The following is a 21,251-nucleotide window of genomic DNA, read 5'->3' on the forward strand; positions in this document are numbered from 1 at the left end:
AGGAAACAGTCATTTCTACAGTTTCATTTATAATCTTGAGACATAATTTCCACCCTTTATGTTTTAATAATCTGTATGGCCTTTATATATATTACTTTTTGTTGGAGACATTATCCTCTAGATAAAATATTCTTTTCTCTTCATGGTTCTTGTCTCATCTGTATTTATAGATAGAATCTGTACCTCTTCTTGGCTTTTTTTTTTTTTGCTAGCCTGACTAAATGAAGTATTTTTCATACTCTACAGTCTCCAGTCAGCTGATCACCCTCGCAGCCTTTCTCTGCAGCTGCTCCAGTTTGAAAGTTCTCGTGTGTGTCTTTTAAACTATGATAATGAGAATTACATATAACATTCCAGATGTGATCTCACTGGGGTATAGTACAGTGGCACTGCCTCTTTCTCTTTCTGCTCCAATGAGTACGTTCCAGAATCACACCTGCCCTCTTCACAGCTGCCTCCTCTTGATGAACCTGGCTGTTCGGGAGCTCTGGTTTGGAATAACTGTTACACAGGTTGTTTGGTACAATCTCTTTATTAAACTTGAACTATAACCCATTTTTCCATTAACAATATTAGTTGTTAATGATACTCTAATATTCCTTTCATTTTTGGTATGCTATTTTTGTATAAATTTTTACATGTTATTAAGATGGTATATATTCGTTTGTGCCTTCCCTCTTGGAAAAAAAACATTGGTGATATAGTTGCTGTTCTCCAGTCAGTACAGAAGCGATATTTTCTTTGAAGTTTTTACTTTAGAAAGGACAATCTTATGTGTCACTTTTTCCATAATTCCGAGAAATGGATTATTTCTGACTGCATTAACTAATCATTTTTAAAGTGTTCCTATTCTCTATTTATCATTGTTTTCATATCTGAGACAACATAGATAAGGATTATGGTGGACGTTGGCAGTTCATTCCTGAATATCCTTAATCTTTGTCCCATTGCCCCTGTCTAGTATACACATTTTCATGAATTTTTTCCTACTTAGATACAAAAAAGTCTTTAAAGACTGTAACTTTTTTTTTTTATAATATTCTGTTCAGGTCTAGTTTAGCTTTACATTTCACTATATACCTAAGATGCAGCTTTCTGTGCTCTTGTCTCCCCTTTCTGCCCCCTCCTATTCTTGATAGGATCTCTGCGTGTTTCTGGTGTCTTCCTTGGACAATGTTATCAATGATTGGCTTGTCAGACATTGAGTTTTACCCCTTCAACTTGAGACGCGTATCCTTAAACATTTTAGCATCTTTGTGTTAAATGCAAGGCTTCTACTGTATCTTGGATATCTTTGCTAACCTTCGCTATCAAATTATTTGGGTGTATGCCACTGAAATTCAAAGATCGAGTTATAATCCCGTTTGGTATTTCTCATTCTGTATTTAAATAAAAATCCAGTAATATATGGATTAGGTTACAAGCAGCTGTTTTATACTGTCCTCGTTAGTTAGGGAGAACAGTCTTGAAGTAATAGTCATTTGCTGCTTTAGTAACTATTTCATAAATTTATCAGCTATTAGCTCCAAGAATAACTAAGCCCTTCCACTTAAGAATTTGATTTGTTCTCCATTTTGTGTCTGGGTAATTAGTCTCCTAAAATGATACAATTCACTTTATTTTTATCTAACGTTAAAGATCTGCATCTGATGCTGGAACAAATGCCCCATTAGTCTAATGTCTTTAACGGAACCTGTTTTACCTACTTGTCTTCCCCAAAGGATTTGACCCAGATGGATTTCTGTTCTTGTTATCTGTTATATTTGTTCCCGTTTGACACGTTGCTGACACCCATTGTTCTGCTCTTCATTTCTATTTTAAATATTGTCTGTTCCTCAGTAATCGCATTCTTAGTCATGAGTGCAGTCCCCCCGTGCTGTGGTTACTCTGTCACGTTTTGGTCCGCGCCGTTTGCCGGTAATTTAAGCCTCTGACTCTTATGAACAGACACAACCAGGTAATTTGTTATACTCGTAAAATGTACAGCTTGATTTTCATCATCCTATCTCTTGATAGCTTTTATCCATTCTTCACCATTTTTAATAGCGTATTCAAAATGGGTGTGAAAACATCCCTGTAAAGTTTAAAATTCTCTGTCTCAGTAATGCAGGCTGTATTCCAGAAGAGTTGTTTCCACAGATGCTTGAAGCTTACCTTTCAGAAAATCCTTTTTCAGATGATCTACTTCATGGCTTCTAAAACCTTCCTGATGATACTTGTCCCTGAACTGCTTGTTTATCTTGTTATCAACTCGTACCTCCAGCTTGTACCTTGTTATCAACTCGTACCTTTCATGTTCAGGGGAACTTGAAAGAATTAAGTTAATTTGAAAGACCCGTTTGTTACATGGTGTTTCTCCTGCCCTTTGCCTCCTTCCTCTTTCTCCCCTTCCTTCCCCCATTTATCAAGTAAGGGTTTAGTTGACAGGTTTTCATTTTGTTATTTAACATCCCATCTCAGTTTTCTGAAGTGTCTTAGTTATTTTGTGATTTATCATCAAAATATTTCTTGGACGCAGGGAAACTGCTCTGTGTGACTTTATGAATGCAACCTTTTCTATTCAAAAGATTATTTTTGGTTTAGTGTGGATAATCCCACGCAAGTGTACTTTTCTTTTTTCCCCCATTAGATACAATTGCCTAGCCTTTCTTTAGTAGAATTATGAACATTTTTCATTTTTCCATCATACTTTGTTTAACATTGTTTGTATTTTGGGAAACCTGCAACTATCCAGTCCCCTTGATTGCCATAATGCATAAGAAACAGGGATGATGTTATATGTATACCAAGTGCATCCAAAAGCGTCAAATTCTGATCTGTTGCTTTAATTCTTACAAGTATATTTCTGCTATCTTGCCCCTGAATCCACCAGTAGTAGTCCAGGTTCTTACATTTTTGTTGCACAGACTCCTGCTACTTTGTACATGTGTTTAACTAATTTCTTAATAACCAAATCCCCTCCCTTTCTATCTCCTGCTCAATTTTTCTTTTAGCTTTTACATGCTGAATCTTAGTGATTTACTGACGCTGTGCCTTCTCTTTGCTACAGAATTCCTGAAAGTCTTAAATGCTTGAAGGCTGTTAGTGTCAATTCAGTCTATCTGTAAACTGTACATAATAAGGTATATATCATGATTATAATATCATTCTGGGATACTGTGATTATGATTATCTTCTTTCTAGAATGACTTGCAAATTCAGTGCTGCTGAATATATTACGTTCCCTGACATTTGTGAAGTGCTTTATGATCACAAATTTTAAAAAGCTGAACTTCTATAGGCTCTTCAAACTGTAAAAATTACTCTCTTCTTTTTACATACAGAGAAAGAGGAACAGGATTGTATGAGATAGATCCTTGTGATTTGGGGTTTGGGTTTTGATCCCTAGGTCTTGTTGTTTGGCAGGGGGTGTGTGTGCCATGTGTTAAGGGTAGAATAGGTGTAGTAGTGTGAGGGAAGGAGGATGTTACTTGTCATTTTTCCTTCTCTCAAGTAAAATGATAGACAGACCTGGATATTTTTTCTTCCAGTGATACAGTCACAGTTAAATATCTAGAGAGGACTGCTCTGCCAAATTAAATACGGCTTTAAATTGTGTATATAGTTCCCTGTATCCTCAAATCCAGTTTACTGATAGGAAGAAAGCTAAACTAGTGTAACTGATACTTCTGTTCTGCATTCCTACAAAACATAAGGTTAGACTCCATATGACCTTATTTACCTTGCTTATCCACAGGTACTCATTCTCTTAAACTAACTCGGCGACCTGCGTTTCGTTTCCTCCTCGGTCCCACCAAAACACACATTGTACAATTAAGGTAGCATGATTCATTTTTAGATTGACATGCTGGGTAGTTTCTGCAAAGGACGTTCAGTGCAACACTAAAGCTTTAGGTGCTGTAACTTGCTGAGGCGCTTCATGTCATTTCTTATTCTTGAGAAAACCCTCTGGCAGTTTGCAGTTACGATTAGCAGCCTCGAAGTTTGTATTTGGGATAAGAAAGTTCTGAGATTTCACACATGCCCACTTTCTACACCCTTCTCAGCCTTCCCACACAAACCATATGACCAATCATATAAATTTTTCACTTAAGATGATTAAGGTTGCACTGGAATAAAATGCCAAAACACACCTGGGTTTAAAAACAGAAAGTAGGCTAGCAGTTTTATATGTATCCTCTCCTCCTCCTTTGTGCTCTTTTATCTTGCAATTTATTTAAAATTGTTTTTAAATTAGTAATTTCCCCAGCGTATTATCTGCTCCCAGATGCTGTGACTCCTATAAATGTGCATACCAATTGACTAGCACCTTTATTGTCATATTGCCTTTATAGTCTTTAATTATCCAGGAAGGTGTCTAAAGTTAATCTCTGTGGAGAACCTTCTACTGATACATGGAATGTAAAAGCAATACGCAGGCATCATCTTATGAGGCTATGTGCTTTATTTGTCTTGGTGCCATTAGAAACATCAACTTTGCAATCAGAATTAATTTCTAGTGACAAACGTATTTGCTTCCATTATGAATAGCTTGCTGCGTATTTGATGACTGATGGCTTTCTTCAGGTTGTCACTTGTACATGTTCCAAGTGTTCAATATTCAAGTCAAACATCACTTTTAATACCTGCTGATGGCAACATAATATGGAGTGGAGCCACATTTTCTTGTTGACCTTACCAGTGCCAACCACCTCCCATTAATCTGTCTGGTCTAGTGGTTTCTTTTTCAGTGTAGCCTCTTCCATTTCCTGTAATAGAAGTTGATGGTATAGGGGAGTAAGTTGCATGAGTACTGAATTGTTTTCTTTTGTGGGTTACATGCTAGACAACTATCATCTGAGCCAGTTAATGGAAAATACTTTTCTTTCTCATAAAAGTGGTAAAGATTTTCTTTAGTGAAGATGTCTCTTCTCTTCGATGTATGAAGTACTGTTTTTAGTCGTCATGGTAATTTCACTAAGCTATATTGTCTTGCTTAACTTTTTTTAAAAAAAACTTTAAAAATCCTGACAACTATTGTTTCTGTCCAGTTGAAAAGGTCATCTTGTAAAAGCACCATTATTTTGACGTTAGATATTTGACTTCATTGTAATTACTTCATGAAACAATTATTTAAATTAACAATGTCTTTGAAGTTATGTTTTCTCCAGTTTGGTGTTGAAGTTGGCTATCTTTAAAAACGGTTTGCTTGAATTGGAATCTCTTTTGTTTTTTATTTTCCTTTCCCTTTTCACTAGATTACTGTTTACAAAAGTCAAATTGGAGTCCCTGTGCAGAGGCCCTGATGAAGCACTCCTTACATGTAAACACATGCTCCAGATTTGGAAATCCTGCTATAATCTCACTAACCCAAGGTAAGATGCTATAGAATTCTAGGCTGCGCAGTACCTTGCTCAGTAGCCTTTTATAGCAATATTAGGTCAGCAGTCCTGCTTTTACCTGGTCTGGTATTTCGTATGAACAAACTCATCCTCTGGGAATCTGGAGACTGAAGTGCAAAGATACCAGTTGATGGACGCACAGAAGCTAGCCGCAGTTCTGTGAAGTACACCAAAGCTAAAGAACTCTGCAGCGACGAGGACTGATCACAGAGATTGGGTAACTCTGCCATTCTCCTTGATGGAGCTCAATGTACTGGTATTGTCTTGACTTTTTTCCCTGTTCTGGGTTATAGAACCTTTTATATTGGCTAGCAGAGAGATTACTGTAGTGGAAACTTAGTTCAAGGACTTTCACTAAATAAAATGAAGGAGGACTAGACAATTAAGACTACAGAAACATCAGAGGTCACATGGATAAATATGATGTGCTTGCAAAGTCAGCATGGCTTTTTTTTAAAGGGAGGTCTTACTTATGAACCTATTTATGTTCTTCAAAGGCATTAGCAAGTGTTTGAATAAGTTGATATAATCCTATTTGTGTTTCCAAAATGCTCCTGAGAAGGTCTTTTGCCATGTATATTTAGATAAGCTGTGAAATTAAATGGGAAGGCCACTTTGCAGAAATCCATGCTGGTACTAATCAACATATTGATCAAGTACCTGGAGAGGAGGACACGCAGAATTTCCTGCTATCTGGTTGTTTGAAGGGTTGACGTTTTCTGGAGAAGAGCTACTGCAGCAGAAGAGCTTTGTACCAGGTGGCATCAGATACTTGTATAGCAGCGTGGTGAACGTTATCGGTCAGCTTTTGCTCTTTGTTTGATCTCGGTTATGTAAACACATGCATCTCTTTAGAGAAGGTTGAAAGAGTTGGCATAATGGCCAAAGAAGGAAAATTGATTCTCCCCTTAGCGAGCTAGTGAGCAGTTCAGAGCAGGAAAGTTTGGAAAGCGTGGCAAGAAAAGTCTGAGAAGGAACCCGAGTCAATCACAGCACATGGAGAGAGACTCCAATACTGTGCTGTGGAGCAGGGCCCAGGGATTATAGAAGGCAAGTACATCAGCAACCAGGAACATTTGAGATGAATTATTTTCAACTCGTACTCATTGAACTAGCAGCAGGGACCTGTGAGACAATTCCTCTTCTAATTTAGTGGGTGATGGTTTATTTTAATTGGCTGGCTGTGCGTATGGGGAGGGAGGTTAAGAGTTTACTGTCAGGATGCTGTGCTGTGCAGAATAGTTACAATTTCTATTTAAGATTAATTTCAGTCAAGCTTTGTGTGTACTCCAGCACAACTTTTCACCTTCTGTCTCTGCTGTTACATTCTCTGCACAGAACAGGGCCCTAATCATGGCTTGTCTTTACTTTGTTGTTGTTGTGCTAAGAGCTACTGTGCCATGATTAATACACATTAAGTAATGCTTCCTTCAGACATCAGCAGTGACTGTGCAAACTTACTCTTGGTTGTGTCAGCTTCGAACAGCAATGTTTGCTGACTCTCAGGTCACTGTTCTCCTTCAAGAACACCTAAGTGGAAAAATTAACACGGACTACTTTGCATCCAATAGCTTTTACTGCTTTTTATCTTGACATTTAAAGCTTTTCTTGAAGTTCTGGTTTATGGTAATAAATTAAAATCAAATTAGGAATGGAATAGACAGGAGCTGTGGATAAGTGTCATGATGGAAGGGGACAGGTTTCACGAATCACATATTCAGAGTTATATCAAACAGTGAATATGGATACCAAGCTGTAACCTTTCTTTGGGTGGCCCGTGTGACATTTACAGACTGAATACCTTCATATTTTATCACGGTCATCCAGATCTGCCTGACTGGAATAACGATTATCACTCAGGCCCGAAATATGACCGGGAAGTTTTGTTCACCCAGCTGTACTCCAGATGTAGTGAAGAATGATGATGCAGGATTGTTGTGAAAACTTAAATTTTCCAACCTCTGTAATTTTAACACACTTAATTTTTTAAAAAGCACTGTTTGAAAAGTATGTGTCCCACTGGAAATAACTGAAGCTTTCTTTTAATAGTTCTTTAAGACAATAATCAAAGATCTTTTAATCATTTGAAACTTTTTTAGAATGTTGTTTTTCAAAGATTTAAATATCCTTTATGCTTATTTGAAACATCTTTTTCTATTCTGATTTAGACTGAGAAGCAATTTTGATGTATCATTTTCCCAATGAGATAAGAACTCACTTTTTGTAAGCTGTGTTTTACGTTAAATATTTCTTCTTGCAATTAATCAGATTTTGTGGAGTAAACTTGGGTTCAGTGTCCTCAATAATCTTTTAATAATGAAAATAAATTATGTGTAACTAGATATGCCACACAAAGTAAGGGCTAAATGCAACACTGCCTTCCCTTTGTTCAGGTAATTTAAAACTATTTTCTTTTGTCTTTAATCGGCATACAAACATCTTCCTCACGAGATGGTTAATATGAATTTAAAACTTATTTTGTGGTGCAAGGCTTGGAAGCTTTAAATGTTTGTCTTCAACCTGCTGCTTGAATATCATTAAAAAACAGCTCAGTTCTTTTCCAGTTCTTAGTTTTCATTAGGAAAACAGAACAAACAACAACGCCAGTGCTTAGAAGATACTTATGCTAAGCCTGGCTCTCCTTGTCAGCAACACTTGGCACGTCAGTGCTTGTGGATTGAGGAAGTAATTAATAGAACGGTTACCAGAAAATATGCACCAACTGATGTAACAACTATAGCCGATAGTGTGTGTCCCAGAAAGTTCCCTTCTGTTTCCTGTGGATTTCTATAATGGCATCATTTTGTAAGGAAATCAGTCATGCAATAGTGTTCGGGTAATGCAAAATTTTATTTATACCATTTTTAGTAACAGCTGTACAAAGAGAGGAAGTTGTTTCACTGTTTTTTGAAGTGTGCAACTATAAAGAGATGCTGAAAGGCTTCTTGCCCTTCTCTTAGTTCAAATTTGGAAGGTGGGGTTTTCAAAATTAAGGCAAATGGAAAGATGTACTGAATTCCAGTCTTAAAGTTTACATTACAGTCCCTGAGGCTTTACTTTAAGATAGGAATTTTGAACAGTTTTTTCTCTTTGACGAGAATCAGACAAACACGTGCACTCTGCTAAGTTGGGCTAACAGCCCAATTGCTTTAAAGTTTAATTATTTTTAAGTTTGTGGGGTGCTTTTTTTTAAATGAGGCTTTTAAAAAAAGTATTAATTGATAGTGAATAGTACCACATTTACAATCCTAAAAATGAAATTACTGAATTACCATAGAATTACCATTCTCTTACCATAGAATGTTAAAGAAGGAGTGCCCATATGTGCTTCCTCACTCTGTTCTGTCAGTGTTGTCTCAATACTCGCCTCACCTTAAGGAGAAAGAGCGCTTAGTCCTTCAGTGCCTGTTCTTCTGCTGAATCTTCAGTAGTAGTTCTGGAAGCAATTGGTTTTCCATCAAGTACATCAGCAAGAAGCCTGAGGGACGGATACTGAGTTACAACTGATGTAGAAATTAACTGCATTTGTCCACATGAACAATCAGTGAAAACCACTGCTACTGCCTAGGCTCCTGAAGTGTTGGAAGTGTTCAGAATGTTCTTATTGCACTGTTAGTATCAAATTCAACATTAGGCAGATAATATGTATATGTGTGTGTATGAAAGCAAAAAACCCCAACACCCTGCAAAAAAACAAACAACCCACCCCCTCAAAAAAAACCAACAAACCAAACCCCAAACCTCTAGAGGTAAAAGTGATAAGTGATGCCTTTTTACGTGAAATGTAGTTATGGCATCTTTAGAACATCTTTACCTAAAATTAGACGTCCTGAGTTCAGTGTTTCTCTTCAGCCTGGGAAAGTGTGGATTTTCAAACTTACATCTGCCATTTCAGCTTACTGTGAGAGCTGTACCTCGTGTTATATAAAAGTTTAAGGTACAATAAATCCTTTCTGTAAAGCTTTTAGCTATGAATCAAATTAAATGCCTGTATTCCCTTCATGGTTGTATTAATTATGAAAACAGAATTGCTGAAGTAAATATGGATTTAGTTTTGCTCAGCTTACTTCTGTTGTAATGCAGCTGGCTTAATGCACTGTGAGTGGTTACTGGTGCTCGGTACTAAATCTGTTCATAGCAAGAACTTTTATAGTAAGAACTTTCGTGGGAGGAGGGCAGCGTGCAACTTGTATCTCAGTATATAATTTTATATTTTAATAGCTTACAATTTCTGTACTTCATTACAGTGATTCTGGACGTGGGAGCAGCCTGTTAGACAGAGCTATCGCTGATAGACGACAGCTTAATACAATTACATTACCGGATTTCAGCGATCCCGAAACAGGTAAGAACTGCATTTGAACAATAAAATCGGTAAAATGGTCTGGCCATAGCTAGATTTTTGCATTAGGGTTGTTTTTTTTTTATTTTGCAAAATGAAATCATATTTTCATTATTGTCATGTAAGTGGAAATAGACTGTGCAATATAAGCTTTTTTCTTTTTTACTCATAAAGTACTTGCTGACCACATCCTCTGTAAATTAAAATACCTATAGTATGGATCTTACGGAGCTTAGTGGTATTTTCTTATGCAAGGGCTAAAAATTAGTATGCTGAACATGCCTATTTGCCAAAGTCCTGTGCTTTTCTGTCCATTTGGTATTTGCATGTTTTCTTTTTAAAAGCTAAATCAGAAAAATTTCAGAAAACTTTTAACCTAAAAAAACCTGAAGACGACATTGCTAATTAATTAAAATCTCTAATATATATTAAAATATAATTACATGGGTGAGTTGGCTTACTGTAGACATAGCTTTGACATAAGCAAAATTTATTTATTACAAATGATATATACTGTGATATTTTTATATACATACTAAAAATTATGATGCTGAGGTGCACTATATAAAAGCTAAGATTGTTACATGTCAGTAAATATTTACAATATGTAATTTGCCTATTTTAATGTGTTCAGTTATCACAATGCAAACTGATATGCCTTAAAAGTCATATAACCAAAAAGCAGGTGAGCCGTGCATTTTGTGAAAATTAAAGAAGGAATTATCATGACGATGCTAGTTCCAAAAACTTTTACAGCATGTTACTTGCATTCTAAATATTGAGAGTTTTCTGTTTCCTGGGTTTTATCTCAAAACTGTAGCATGCTTTTCCTGGCACCTTTCAGATGTGAAATTCTGCTTAATCACACTTTGACACAAACAGCTTATGGGAAAGTTTGCCAGTCTATGAATTAGAACACACTGACCCATAAATTCAGATACATTGAAATGTGTAATGTATCTCTTTGTTTAATATCAGAATTGTGCAGTAGAGAAAAATCCAATGTAGTTATTTGACTTGTGAACGTTGAATTTGGACTGAATGTTCACTCAGTTTTGAAATCGTGTAAGTAAATAGAAAGTGTTTTGTGCTTGCTATAGTGACAAACAGTTTTGATTGCAAAGATCAGGTCTCCTGATTTCAAAGAATTGCAATATGATAAGGGCTGAAGTATGGCATAATTTAGCTTGCTGCTCCTAATGTGGAATTTTCTGTTGCCTTATATTCATATAATTAAAATAGATAAGATAACATTATATCATTCTATAGAGACCATTCTGTATTTTAATCTAGCTCATTGTTTCATTTTAATGACACAGCTAGATTTTAAAGGTTTCATATACGTATATAGATAGTCATAGATAATTTATTTTATGCCTTCAAAAAGTGCTTGTTGCGGGGTGGGGAAGTTTTTTTTGTGGTTAGTTTTGGAGTTTTGTTTGTTTCTTCTTATGGGGACACATAGTTCTTGATCTGCACCTTTGGGGTATCCTATTTTATATATGCCACACTTGAGAGCATAAAGAATTGGTGATCTTAAAGACATATTCCTTAACACTTTTAAGTAAAGATGAACCCTCATCCAAAACAGTGAGCTTTTCAGGAAGCTTGCCCCAGATTCAAATCCTACAGCCAATATCTTGGTTGTAAAACAGGATCTATGCATACATTCTGATTTTTCTATAAGTTCCAATTTATGTTTTTTTCTGAATCTCCGCTGTCAAGGAGGTCAAGAGGGGAAATTAAAAATATGGGGTCCCTTTTTGATTATTTTTCTTATAAAAGGTAATTGTGGAGGATAGGTTGGGGGTGGTCTCTTTTTTTTTTCTGGTTTGGGTTTTTTTTTTGGCAGGGTTGGGGCTGGTTTTTGTTTGTTTGGAGTTTTTTAATTGTTAATTTTAGCAGAAGAAACCTTGTTTTAATACCAGTACTCAAATTCTGATAAGGACTAGAGCTTTATTAGCTATTGTATCTATACAGTAATATACATATAAAATCTCCGTATCCAAGTTTTGGACAAAATTCTTCATCCAGTAAATTATCTAAAAATTTGGCAGAAATTAAAAGGTTATGGTGCCATAAGAATAAAAGAAGTCAAGCTTTTCATAGTGTTTGAGTGAAAAAACTTTAAGCAGGCAGTCAAAAAAAACGTTCACAAAAGGTAGCTGATAGAAACAATAGACAGTTGAGATGTTAGACCTTTATAGGCTGAAAGAGCTCAATTGCAAACTCTGTGGATCCCCAGTGTTTAGAAACGCAGAAGGAATTTGACATTTAAATAAGTAAACAAATGTTAAAATAGGAGCATGAGGGAAAGGTATTGCGGAAAATCCTCTTAGGACAGAAATGTTTGCTCCCCTCCTCTTTATACAGTATCATGCTGCCATGTGTGTGTTTATGTGTGTGTATACACATGAACAATTGGAAACTTTCCTCTTCCTAACTTTGCGTGCCATCTATGATGATAATCCCCTTTGCCTGTCTAGTCTGAGTTTGGCCAATCTGAGTACCAAGAAATGAGAGCTAAAATTCAAATCTGAAGTCTTATGCACTTGCAATTTGAATTTTAAAATCCTTTAAAAAAATATATCTAGCTGTAATGGGTGTAAAAGATTTTTTTTTTTTTTTTCCTCAGATGTATCAATTAAGCAGAAGTTGAAATTTGGGGGAAAAAAAAAGTTTAAAAAACAGTTTTATACGGCGCTCTTACCAATCCCATAATCAGAAATGATTAAATGATTCAAGTTTAAATTTGTGCGACATTTGTAGTATAAAAAAAGTGCATTGTGGATGTCTAACAAGGCTAGACTGTTAAGTCTAATGCCCTGATCAATAATAGTGGCAAACCTACTTGAAGTTTGCCCTCTGTTTCAGCTGGTTTGCCATGAGTCGTGTGCACCCATATTTGTATGTATTGATGAAGGAAATAAATAGGGAGGGAAAAAAAGAAAGTTTTGATGAATCAATCACTGAAGTAAAATCTCACAGGACGGCAGGCACATTTCCTATCCATAGATAGATATGCATATGCAAATCACTTGAGACTCAGTTGTCTGTTTTGGTTAAGGTAAGTTGCATTCAATCTTTTTTAAAAACAGATTATTCAGTTTGTTGCATATTGGTGGTTGCAGTCCACTGAGTTTATCTTAGGAAGAAACAATAGTAGCTGAGTTTTAAACATTGGTCTTCATTTTTCCTTAAATATATTTTACAAATTTATGGATTAGAACATAGGGAAAAAAATCTTTTACTTGCCTTTTCAATCTAGTTTAGTATGGAAGGAGAGTACATAAGAGTAAAAGGTTTTGTGGTGTTTTTTTTTTTAATGTTGCTTTCAGAAGTGATACTTATTTTATGTAGAAGCCATTTCCATCTTACTGAATGGTGAAATAAATGCTTTGCATTTTTTGGCATCCACGAGTCCATTAAACCCTGTTCTTGGATCTTTTTTTCTTTCCCGCCCCCCCACACCCTTATCATTCTCTTTGTTTCGCTTTTTAGCCTCTGATACTTCCTCATCTTCTCTCTCAAGAACAGAATCTCCTCTCCAACTGTTTGTATCTTCTCATCTTCCTCATCCTCATCCTAAACCAGATACCTTTGTCTGGCCCCATGCAGCCTCTCCATACTGTGACCAAGTTCCTGAGCCCTGTACACCTCCTCGCTGTAAATTGGTTTTCTATTCCTGATGGGCGTGTTAGTTTTTGTTGTATTTTTTCTGATAATCTTCATAACTGATAAACCGTGTTTAAACAGTTTAAGTTTCAACAGAGCGTCAGTGAAATCTGGCCTTTTAGATGCACTTCACTAAATGCTGAACGGGTTTTAAGAGTTTTGTCAGACTGAACTCTTTTATTGATCCCAAAAGAGGTAAAGTTACAGATATATTTAATGCTCCGTTCTCATGATTGTTACAAAAAATGACAGGTGTTTTGTCAAAGAGGTTATTGGTCAAGACTGCTTCGTAGCATTTACTGCTGTAAATTATTTCCATTGCTGGCATCTGTTGCCTAACAAGACTCTCCTTTCCATGGAATTTCCTTCTTATCTGCACAGTTTTTATTGGCGTAATTTCAGAAAGCCTTAGTTAATTGCATCCAAAACCTTCCCTGAAAAATCACACGAAAGAAGAAATTGCCTAAATATCAGTGTATATTTTCATATTGCAGGTAGGGCATCTTGGAATGATTCCAAGGCACTAGAGCAGTGAAAATCAGCATTGTGCTGTTTCCAGTCGAGCCGTTCTCTTCATTGAAATGATGCCAATTTAAACACGCTGTAAGATCATTCCCCGTGTTGCTTGAATACAAACTGTACAGTAATGCTGCCAGAGTAGCTCCGGTGGCAGGGTAAAACCAACGTAATTTTCCAGCCATTTCTTTTTAACTCCTTTTCATTTCTCCTAAAATGTCCTTCATTCATAGCTTTATGCATAGTGCTGTCTTTGTCACTGCGTTTACTATAATCCAATCTTAAGAAATTCATTTTTGACACCTAGCCTTTAACTGATATTGTGTCAAAAGTGTTAATTCCTAACAAAATGTAGAAAATAAGTATTACAAAAATTCACTTCTTAAAATAGCTGACATAAGACTAGAGTTTTGAAAACAGTAGCTCCTATGTAAGCCTATGAACTGGAAATTAAGGAAAGCACTTCCTTTAGACTCCAGGAAATCTGTGCCCTACCCAAGTTTAACTAGTTGAAGTTTGACTTTCTTCTAGAAGCATTTGAATGGCTGATTCATTGCTATTACAGGTTTGGGTGTTGTTCAGTTGAACTTGCTCAGACCTACTATATAAACAGTACATCCCAGTTAGCATTAAATGACTTGTTCTTTGCAGAGTTACAAGTTAATAAGAGCCCACTCAAGAATGAAGGCAAACTGAAAGAATGCAGAAGTCCAAGCACGGATTCCATTATGTACCATTTCCAAGCTACTGTATCCTCAGGGAAAGGCGCTTCCACCATATACATGAGAAGTAGTGGAACCATGAAAAAACCTCAGATATTGAAGTCCTTTGTATAGTGTAAATAATTAATGAAAGTTAAAGCGCTCTATCTTTGAGTAAGTAGAAGTTTGCCTGGATGCTTATAGCATGTTAGTATAGTTACCAGGGCTGAAAATCTCATGTTCCATATCTTACTCAGTTCAGGTTTTTTTCTTGTGAAGGAAAGAAAAGGCACTTTGTATTATTAATTTACTTCCAATTTCTTTTGAAAAGGAACATGATTTTAGAGGTGTAGCAAAAGCTCTATGAAAATATTTATCAGTGATCTTCAGTAATCTTCTTATTTAATTTTTTTGTCTTTTGAAACCCTGTAAACCTGATTTACAGTTTGAAGATTATCAGAAATCCTCTGGCTTTCTTGGAGTTCTTGGTTTTTATATATATATAATTATTTTTTTCTCCTTACTTTGGATTTTAATGTGTGGTTTGATCTGTTCAAAGGCAATCCATCAGATGCTTACTTTCATGGTTTTTACTCCCTTTTTTCAGTTTGTAAGTAGTATTCACTGTGCAGTTCTATTAATTTCTTAAGGACTTAAATCACCTTTTCCTTTACCACAAAACGTACATGTTTTGTCCATCAGTAGTGGAAGTTAGACAGTGTGTACAGCAAGGCTGATGCTCTTTGCCCATTCAGTCACCCCAAGGGCTGTAATCTTACGAGATCTGAATGCACTCAACTAACACTTGCATTTAATAATTAAAGAGGCAGTATTCATTTCTAGAGGACTGCAAATAAAGGTATATTAAGAAGGTCTTGCATAACGTAATGGCCAGCTGCCAATATGTTGTATTAGAGAAGATTTTATGACACTGCTGTTCCTAAGGAGTACGTTGGTCCAGAATGCAACGTTACAACTGCTGTCACGAGTCACAGTAAACTACTGCTTTCTCTTGTGGCACAAGATTTTGCTTGTAGAACAAATGTCTTAAGAGAGTACGCTTTAAAATATTGAAATGACCTAAATAAGCTAAATAAGAGAGAATGAAGAATATAGATCAATAAAAATAACTGCTGCTTTGACCAGGATATGAAATAATGCTCTTTTTCTCTAACTAGTTACGTTATAAAGCTGTATGTTTAGCCTTGAACAGTAAATTATGGGATTGTTTTTCATTTATTACTTTACTTTTTATGACATAGTACAGGAGACCAATTTGGTGGAGGAGAGAAAAGTAAGAAGATACATAAAACAGTATGTTTGGCAGTGACCAAGCATGGAAAATCTTTTTCAGTGAGCTGAGAGGATGCTCTATAAATGGTGCTGTCCATACCTGACTACTAATATGCATAGTTTCGTACCAAAAGATAAGCTAGCTTTGTAATTTGTGATTGTGAAAGGTGTCTCGGACGATTACTTTTACAGGAAAAATTGTTAATTTTTGCTAAACCTAGCAGTCTGTCTCACCAAATGGTGATGTATCAGTCCTGCAGAAGGTGCTGCCTCTTTGTATCATGTGATTGCTTTGTTTAGCACAGTTCTCTGCATGTCACACCACTAACGTTCTTACTGCCAGCTTTGTGTGCATGTGAAGTTGAAAGTCGTGGGACTTCTCTTTTCTCCTGCATGAGCATTGCTGCTAAAGCAGTTTTTTCTTTACGTAAATGTTGAAACATTGATTGAAAACATGATGAATGTGAAACTTTTTAGTAATATACTGTTTTATGGTATAAAAAGAAATCCTGTTATAGTGGCTTTGTCAGTTAGTAAATATGAACGTGTTTTATGAAGGATGACAGTCCATTCTTTTACCCATTTTTCAGAAGGAAAATTTGATGAACATAGCAAAGGAATTTTGTTTTTCTCCAAGCCTGCCCGCCAACTAAGTGCTGATAGAGTCCGTGTCTTAGTCCGTGTCTTAGTCCGTGTCTTAGTCCGTGTCTTAGTCCGTGTCTTAGTCCGTGTCTTAGTTCATTAGGCTTCATTGTTAAGAATTTATTGGGAAATGACCAAGGAAAGACCTGAAGAAGTCATGACACGCTTATTTACATAGGGTGACTTATACTTGCTACTTAAAGATTGGTTGCGTGCAGACTGTCCTGTAATATTTACCTGAAGAGAATAAATTGGACACTTTGGTTTTTCACAGAACTTGAACTGTAGGTGTGACTTGGAAAAAAAAGGTTTCTGTGAGATAAGTTATTGGTTAAATTGTGTTTGTACCAGGCTGTTGGTAGGTTTTCTATTTGAGATTGAATTGAAATATTGACATAACCGTAGGTTGTTGCAGATCCTGTGTTAATATGGTGAGTAGAAACTCTGTAAATTCTGGACAAATGTCATTATAGGAAACTTGAGTGGGAGTTTATACCTTCTTGGTTTAGAAATATTTTGTTATGATTCAGACCTTCTGTCATGCTTTCCAGTATGCAATGTGATTGTGATTCCAGATGTTAATCAGTAAGTAATTTAAGTAGTGAATTCTAGATCTTGCAAAGACAGTCCCTGTTCTGCACTTCGTCTTTTCAGTATAAACAAGCTTCACAACAAAACTAAACAAATTAAAGCGAGTAGCCGGGATCCATTTTGGTGATATATTACTTTTCCAGACCTCATGCTTTTGTATTTCAAAGTAAACACTCTTTGCTGCTTGTAGTATTTTGAGGGAGTTTATTCTTAAGTGTCACGCTATGGCAGCAGGTCTGCAAGTTGTCTGGGAAGAGGCAGTATATTTGTGTGCGTGAAAGATACAGTAAAATTTTAAACCAGAAATTATTGCTATTCTGTCTGAGCATCTGAAGGAAGTTACAACTGAGTGAATTGTAACCCTGAAAGTTTTTTTGGTTGAGCATACTGAACACACACCAAAGAAAGAAAAAGAGCAGAGCTTATGACAAAACCAACAGGGAGCCACCAAATAAGTAACTGGCTACACAGGGTCTGTGAGGCCTCGAGCAAACTCTGAGCCCCTCTTAGCCTCCAGCTTCTCACAAACCGCTATGTATCTTTACCAGTTGTAACTGAAATTACTATACATTTTATGATTGTAATGTGACTATAAAGATCTGAATCTGGGGACCCCTGGGTCAGAACAAGGAACAAATAGTTCTAATAAGAAAAGAGCAGAATAAAATTTGGAGGAAGGTCAGAAAAACCTTTTTAGTACACAGGATCTGTAAATGGTCTTTAAATGACTTTTAGTTGTCTGCAAAATGAAAGCTTACTAATTGTGTTTTAACAGAAGGAGCCAGAAATGAGTCAGATGGCAGTTAATTGTGGCAATACTAAAGAAGCATTTAGGAGTTTATGGGTTAGAGCTGTCAGCATGACAGCAATGTACCTGAAAATGCCTGATGGGGCAGTGCCAAAGACTACTGTTATTTAAAAAAAAAAAAAAAAAAAGAAAGAAAAAAGGTAATAATAAAGATGTTAAAGTGTGATAAAAGTTACAGTGGCTGTGCTCGTTAGATATGCAAGGCTGTACTAGAGGTACCCTCCTCCTTTTGGAAGCAGTACAGCCCTGTGCTTAATATCTCTCTTAATAGCCACTGCAAGGAGGGTTTTTAAAGGCACAAAAACAAACAAAAAAGCCCAATTATTGATGTTCTTGTGCTGTTTCCACAACATCCTTAAGTTCTCTCCATTTTAAATAAGACTGAAGCACGAAGGATTTCAAAGGCAGGGATTTCCAAACAGCCCTGCAGCAGATTACACCAAGATTCTTTGTATGCTGCTTAACGTTGATCTTCAGACTTAAACTCCAAGAATCCACTTATTTGGGGTGTTGTTTAGAGGCAGCTTAAATTTAGTTGATTATGTTGAATAATCTGCAGTCTGAGTTTCTAAAACAGTTAAGTTACTTGGTCCACATTGAATTTTGGATTGTTAATATTCATTATTAATTTAGAATATGCTTTTATATCAGCTGTATAAATGTAGTGAAAGACAGGAAGTAACTGTTTCTTAGTAGTTTGATTGGAATAAGGACACTTGAAGACTATTACTTAGTATATGTGTGTATTTTCTTCAGAGAACTAATTGCTGCAATATGTTAAGGGATAACTTCTTCCAAAAATATAAGCAATTTGAATAACAACACTTTGAGAAAAATTCTCTAGAAATATTTTTTAACTTTTCTTTCTTTTTTCTGCCACTCAGAATAAAGTCCAGGATAGGACTTAATTACCATAGGAAGCATTCGTTATTTACCCCATTTTAACTTCAATATAGGTGGCACTGCAACTCACAAGAATTTTATCCCAGCATGGTTCTTTTTTATGTAGAAATTGATGTACAAAGGGTTTTAATAATATGTTACCATATGTGCTTTATGGTTAAGTACTAGAGGCTTAAAATCTAACAGTACACTTTCTATATGAAATTACTTGTGGCCTGGCTAGCGGCCAGAGTCCTTGCTTTACATAGTAGAAGATATAGGCCCTTGTTAATACTAAATTGGGTACTTGCTTTTCAGAAGTAAGGGACTAGATGATATCCTTCGTGTCAGTGAATCGCACCCTTTCTTTACAAATTCTTCTGGGGAGATGAGGAAACTCATTCCCTCTTTGTCCCTGGAAGGCTAACAAGGGACAGGCTGCAGTGACGTGCATTTACAGAAATGGATGTCAGACAAGGAAGGGATTACTGGTGACTCGTGCTTATTTATGGTACCTTTATGGTATTTTTCTTGGAATACGCTCCATGTGCTTCTTGCGTAGAGTTCCCTTTTCTTTAGATTTCTTTAGAAGTTAAGCTTTAAAGATAAGACACACAAAAACTTTAGTGAATGTTCAACTTCGCAGGCTGGAGTTTGAGTTGTTTCATCAGCCAGTAAAGGAAAGCAAACTCCACAGCCAGATACTGTTTCAGATTTTCAAGGCAATTTCTTGTTCATGATGACATATGAAACGTTAATTATGTCCTGTGTTGCTTTTCCCTTGTTTCTTTCAGTTAAGGGAAACACGATGCACATTTTCAGAAAAACTTCCTCTTCCCACTCATCGGTGTACTAGGGATTTCTTCTGTTTTTCTGGTCGTCTGATGTATCTTGTCACACTTAAGAATGTATGTTTTATGCAGGAAATCCCTTGTTGTTAAAATTCTTGGAAAACCTGTGATATTGAGAGTGAAGGTTTCATTTATTTCTTAACTGCTAGTGATGAGGCTGAGCTTGTGGGGTGCAGTTCAACCTGTACAGGATTCAATACTGTCTTTTGAGGTACCTGCCGTGTTGACCATTACAGATATGCTGATGGGCTTAGACGACTTCTCATCTGATCCTCTATGGAATATTTCACTTCCATTATTTATTAATCAGGCCTCATCAGTCTCAGATTTTGTACTTTGTAATTATAAAACAACTAGAGATACGATGAAGCTTAGATGTCAAGAAGCAGTGTAGTTTAAAATATTCATGGTCTTGATTTAAAAAAAAAAAAAAAAAAAAGGACTAAATACGCTGTCAGTAATTGGCTTTCCAAAGTAGTGTTGCCATTAGCTATTCTCTAGTCATAGAAGCTGTTTCATTTCCAGTACTTTGAAAAGGGTAGTATTTGCCAATGAGATTCTAATCTCACTTGTAAATGCTTCATTTTAAGACAATTATCCTTTACGTGTTATGCTTAGGGAATGTTCTTCATGCAAGGGACCTTTTTGCCACAAGGCGTTTTAACTCAGCCTTCTTGATTAGCTAAGGTTTACATTCAGCAGTTTAATTGTGTATTTGGGATGGGGTATGTTGTGATCGTCTTGCATATTTTAGTTCTCCTTTTTTGTACTGTTATTAGTCTTAAAATAGTCCTCTAATTGCACTCTATGGAAGGACATAGCAATTACTAACATCAAAGTGCATGCAGCAACCTGAAGATTACAGTGTATGATACCATCACAAACATCACAAACCTTTTTTTGGATCGTAAAAAGATCCAGAAAAGAGGTGTCAAGTTTAATAGTGTGGGTTTTGTATAGTCTTTCAGACCGGTATAAAAGCTTTCATAACAAGGAATATTAACCTTACATTTCAAAAAACTTCTCCAGAACAGTACATGTAAATTAAATCTAGAGAAGTTTGGGGTAAAACCTCTTACAAAAAGGGTTACGATTAAATGTTTTATGCAATGTGTATGGCCTTCATTCTTTCTCTGATTGTAATTTTTTTTTTATTACTTCTACAGGTTCAGTCCATGCCACATCAATAGCAGCTTCCAGAGTGGAGCAAGCACTCTCTGAGGTTGCTTCATCTCTGCAAAGCAGTGCCCCTAAACAAGGTCCCCTGCATCCTTGGATGACTCTGGCTCAAATATGGCTTCACGCAGGTACTGTGAAAGTAAAATTCTTTCTTGTTCTTTTCCTTTCCCTTTCTTGCTAGCCTAAGGACTTTGCAAAAATCTATTGGTTTCATTTGGAATCTGTTATCGCTCATCAGGTCAAACATTTTTCCAGGTGTGTGTGTGGCACTGAAGCAAGTCAAGAAATAAAAAGCACATCAGAGTTGCTTGTGTGTAAGATCATTTATGTAAGATAAGTCAGTAGTTTTATAATGCAGCTGTTATCAGTGGAGTCATATCTTCTGTAGAA

The 21,251-nt window shown here is 36.1% G+C and overlaps 1 protein-coding gene across 7 annotated transcripts in view; it reads left to right on the plus strand.

Moving 5' to 3' along the window:
• The window catches only part of TTC7B (tetratricopeptide repeat domain 7B), a 152,415-nt gene that overhangs the window by 91,622 nt on the left and 39,542 nt on the right, over positions 1–21,251 (plus strand). For 5 of the 7 annotated variants that reach the window (XM_054198198.1, XM_054198200.1, XM_054198201.1 and 2 more), the window contains 4 exons: positions 5,238–5,354; positions 9,629–9,726; positions 13,225–13,389; positions 20,849–20,989. In XM_054198198.1, the coding sequence (XP_054054173.1) occupies positions 5,238–5,354; positions 9,629–9,726; positions 13,225–13,389; positions 20,849–20,989 (521 nt within the window). Of the gene's footprint in view, positions 1–5,237; positions 5,355–9,628; positions 9,727–13,224; positions 13,390–14,894; positions 14,912–15,174; positions 15,226–20,848; positions 20,990–21,251 lie in introns of all 7 variants that reach the window. The other 2 variants (XM_054198205.1, XM_054198202.1) reach the window with 2 other exon arrangements.

Source organism: Rissa tridactyla, chromosome 4, assembly GCF_028500815.1.
Source record: "Rissa tridactyla isolate bRisTri1 chromosome 4, bRisTri1.patW.cur.20221130, whole genome shotgun sequence".
NCBI lineage: Eukaryota > Metazoa > Chordata > Aves > Charadriiformes > Laridae > Rissa > Rissa tridactyla.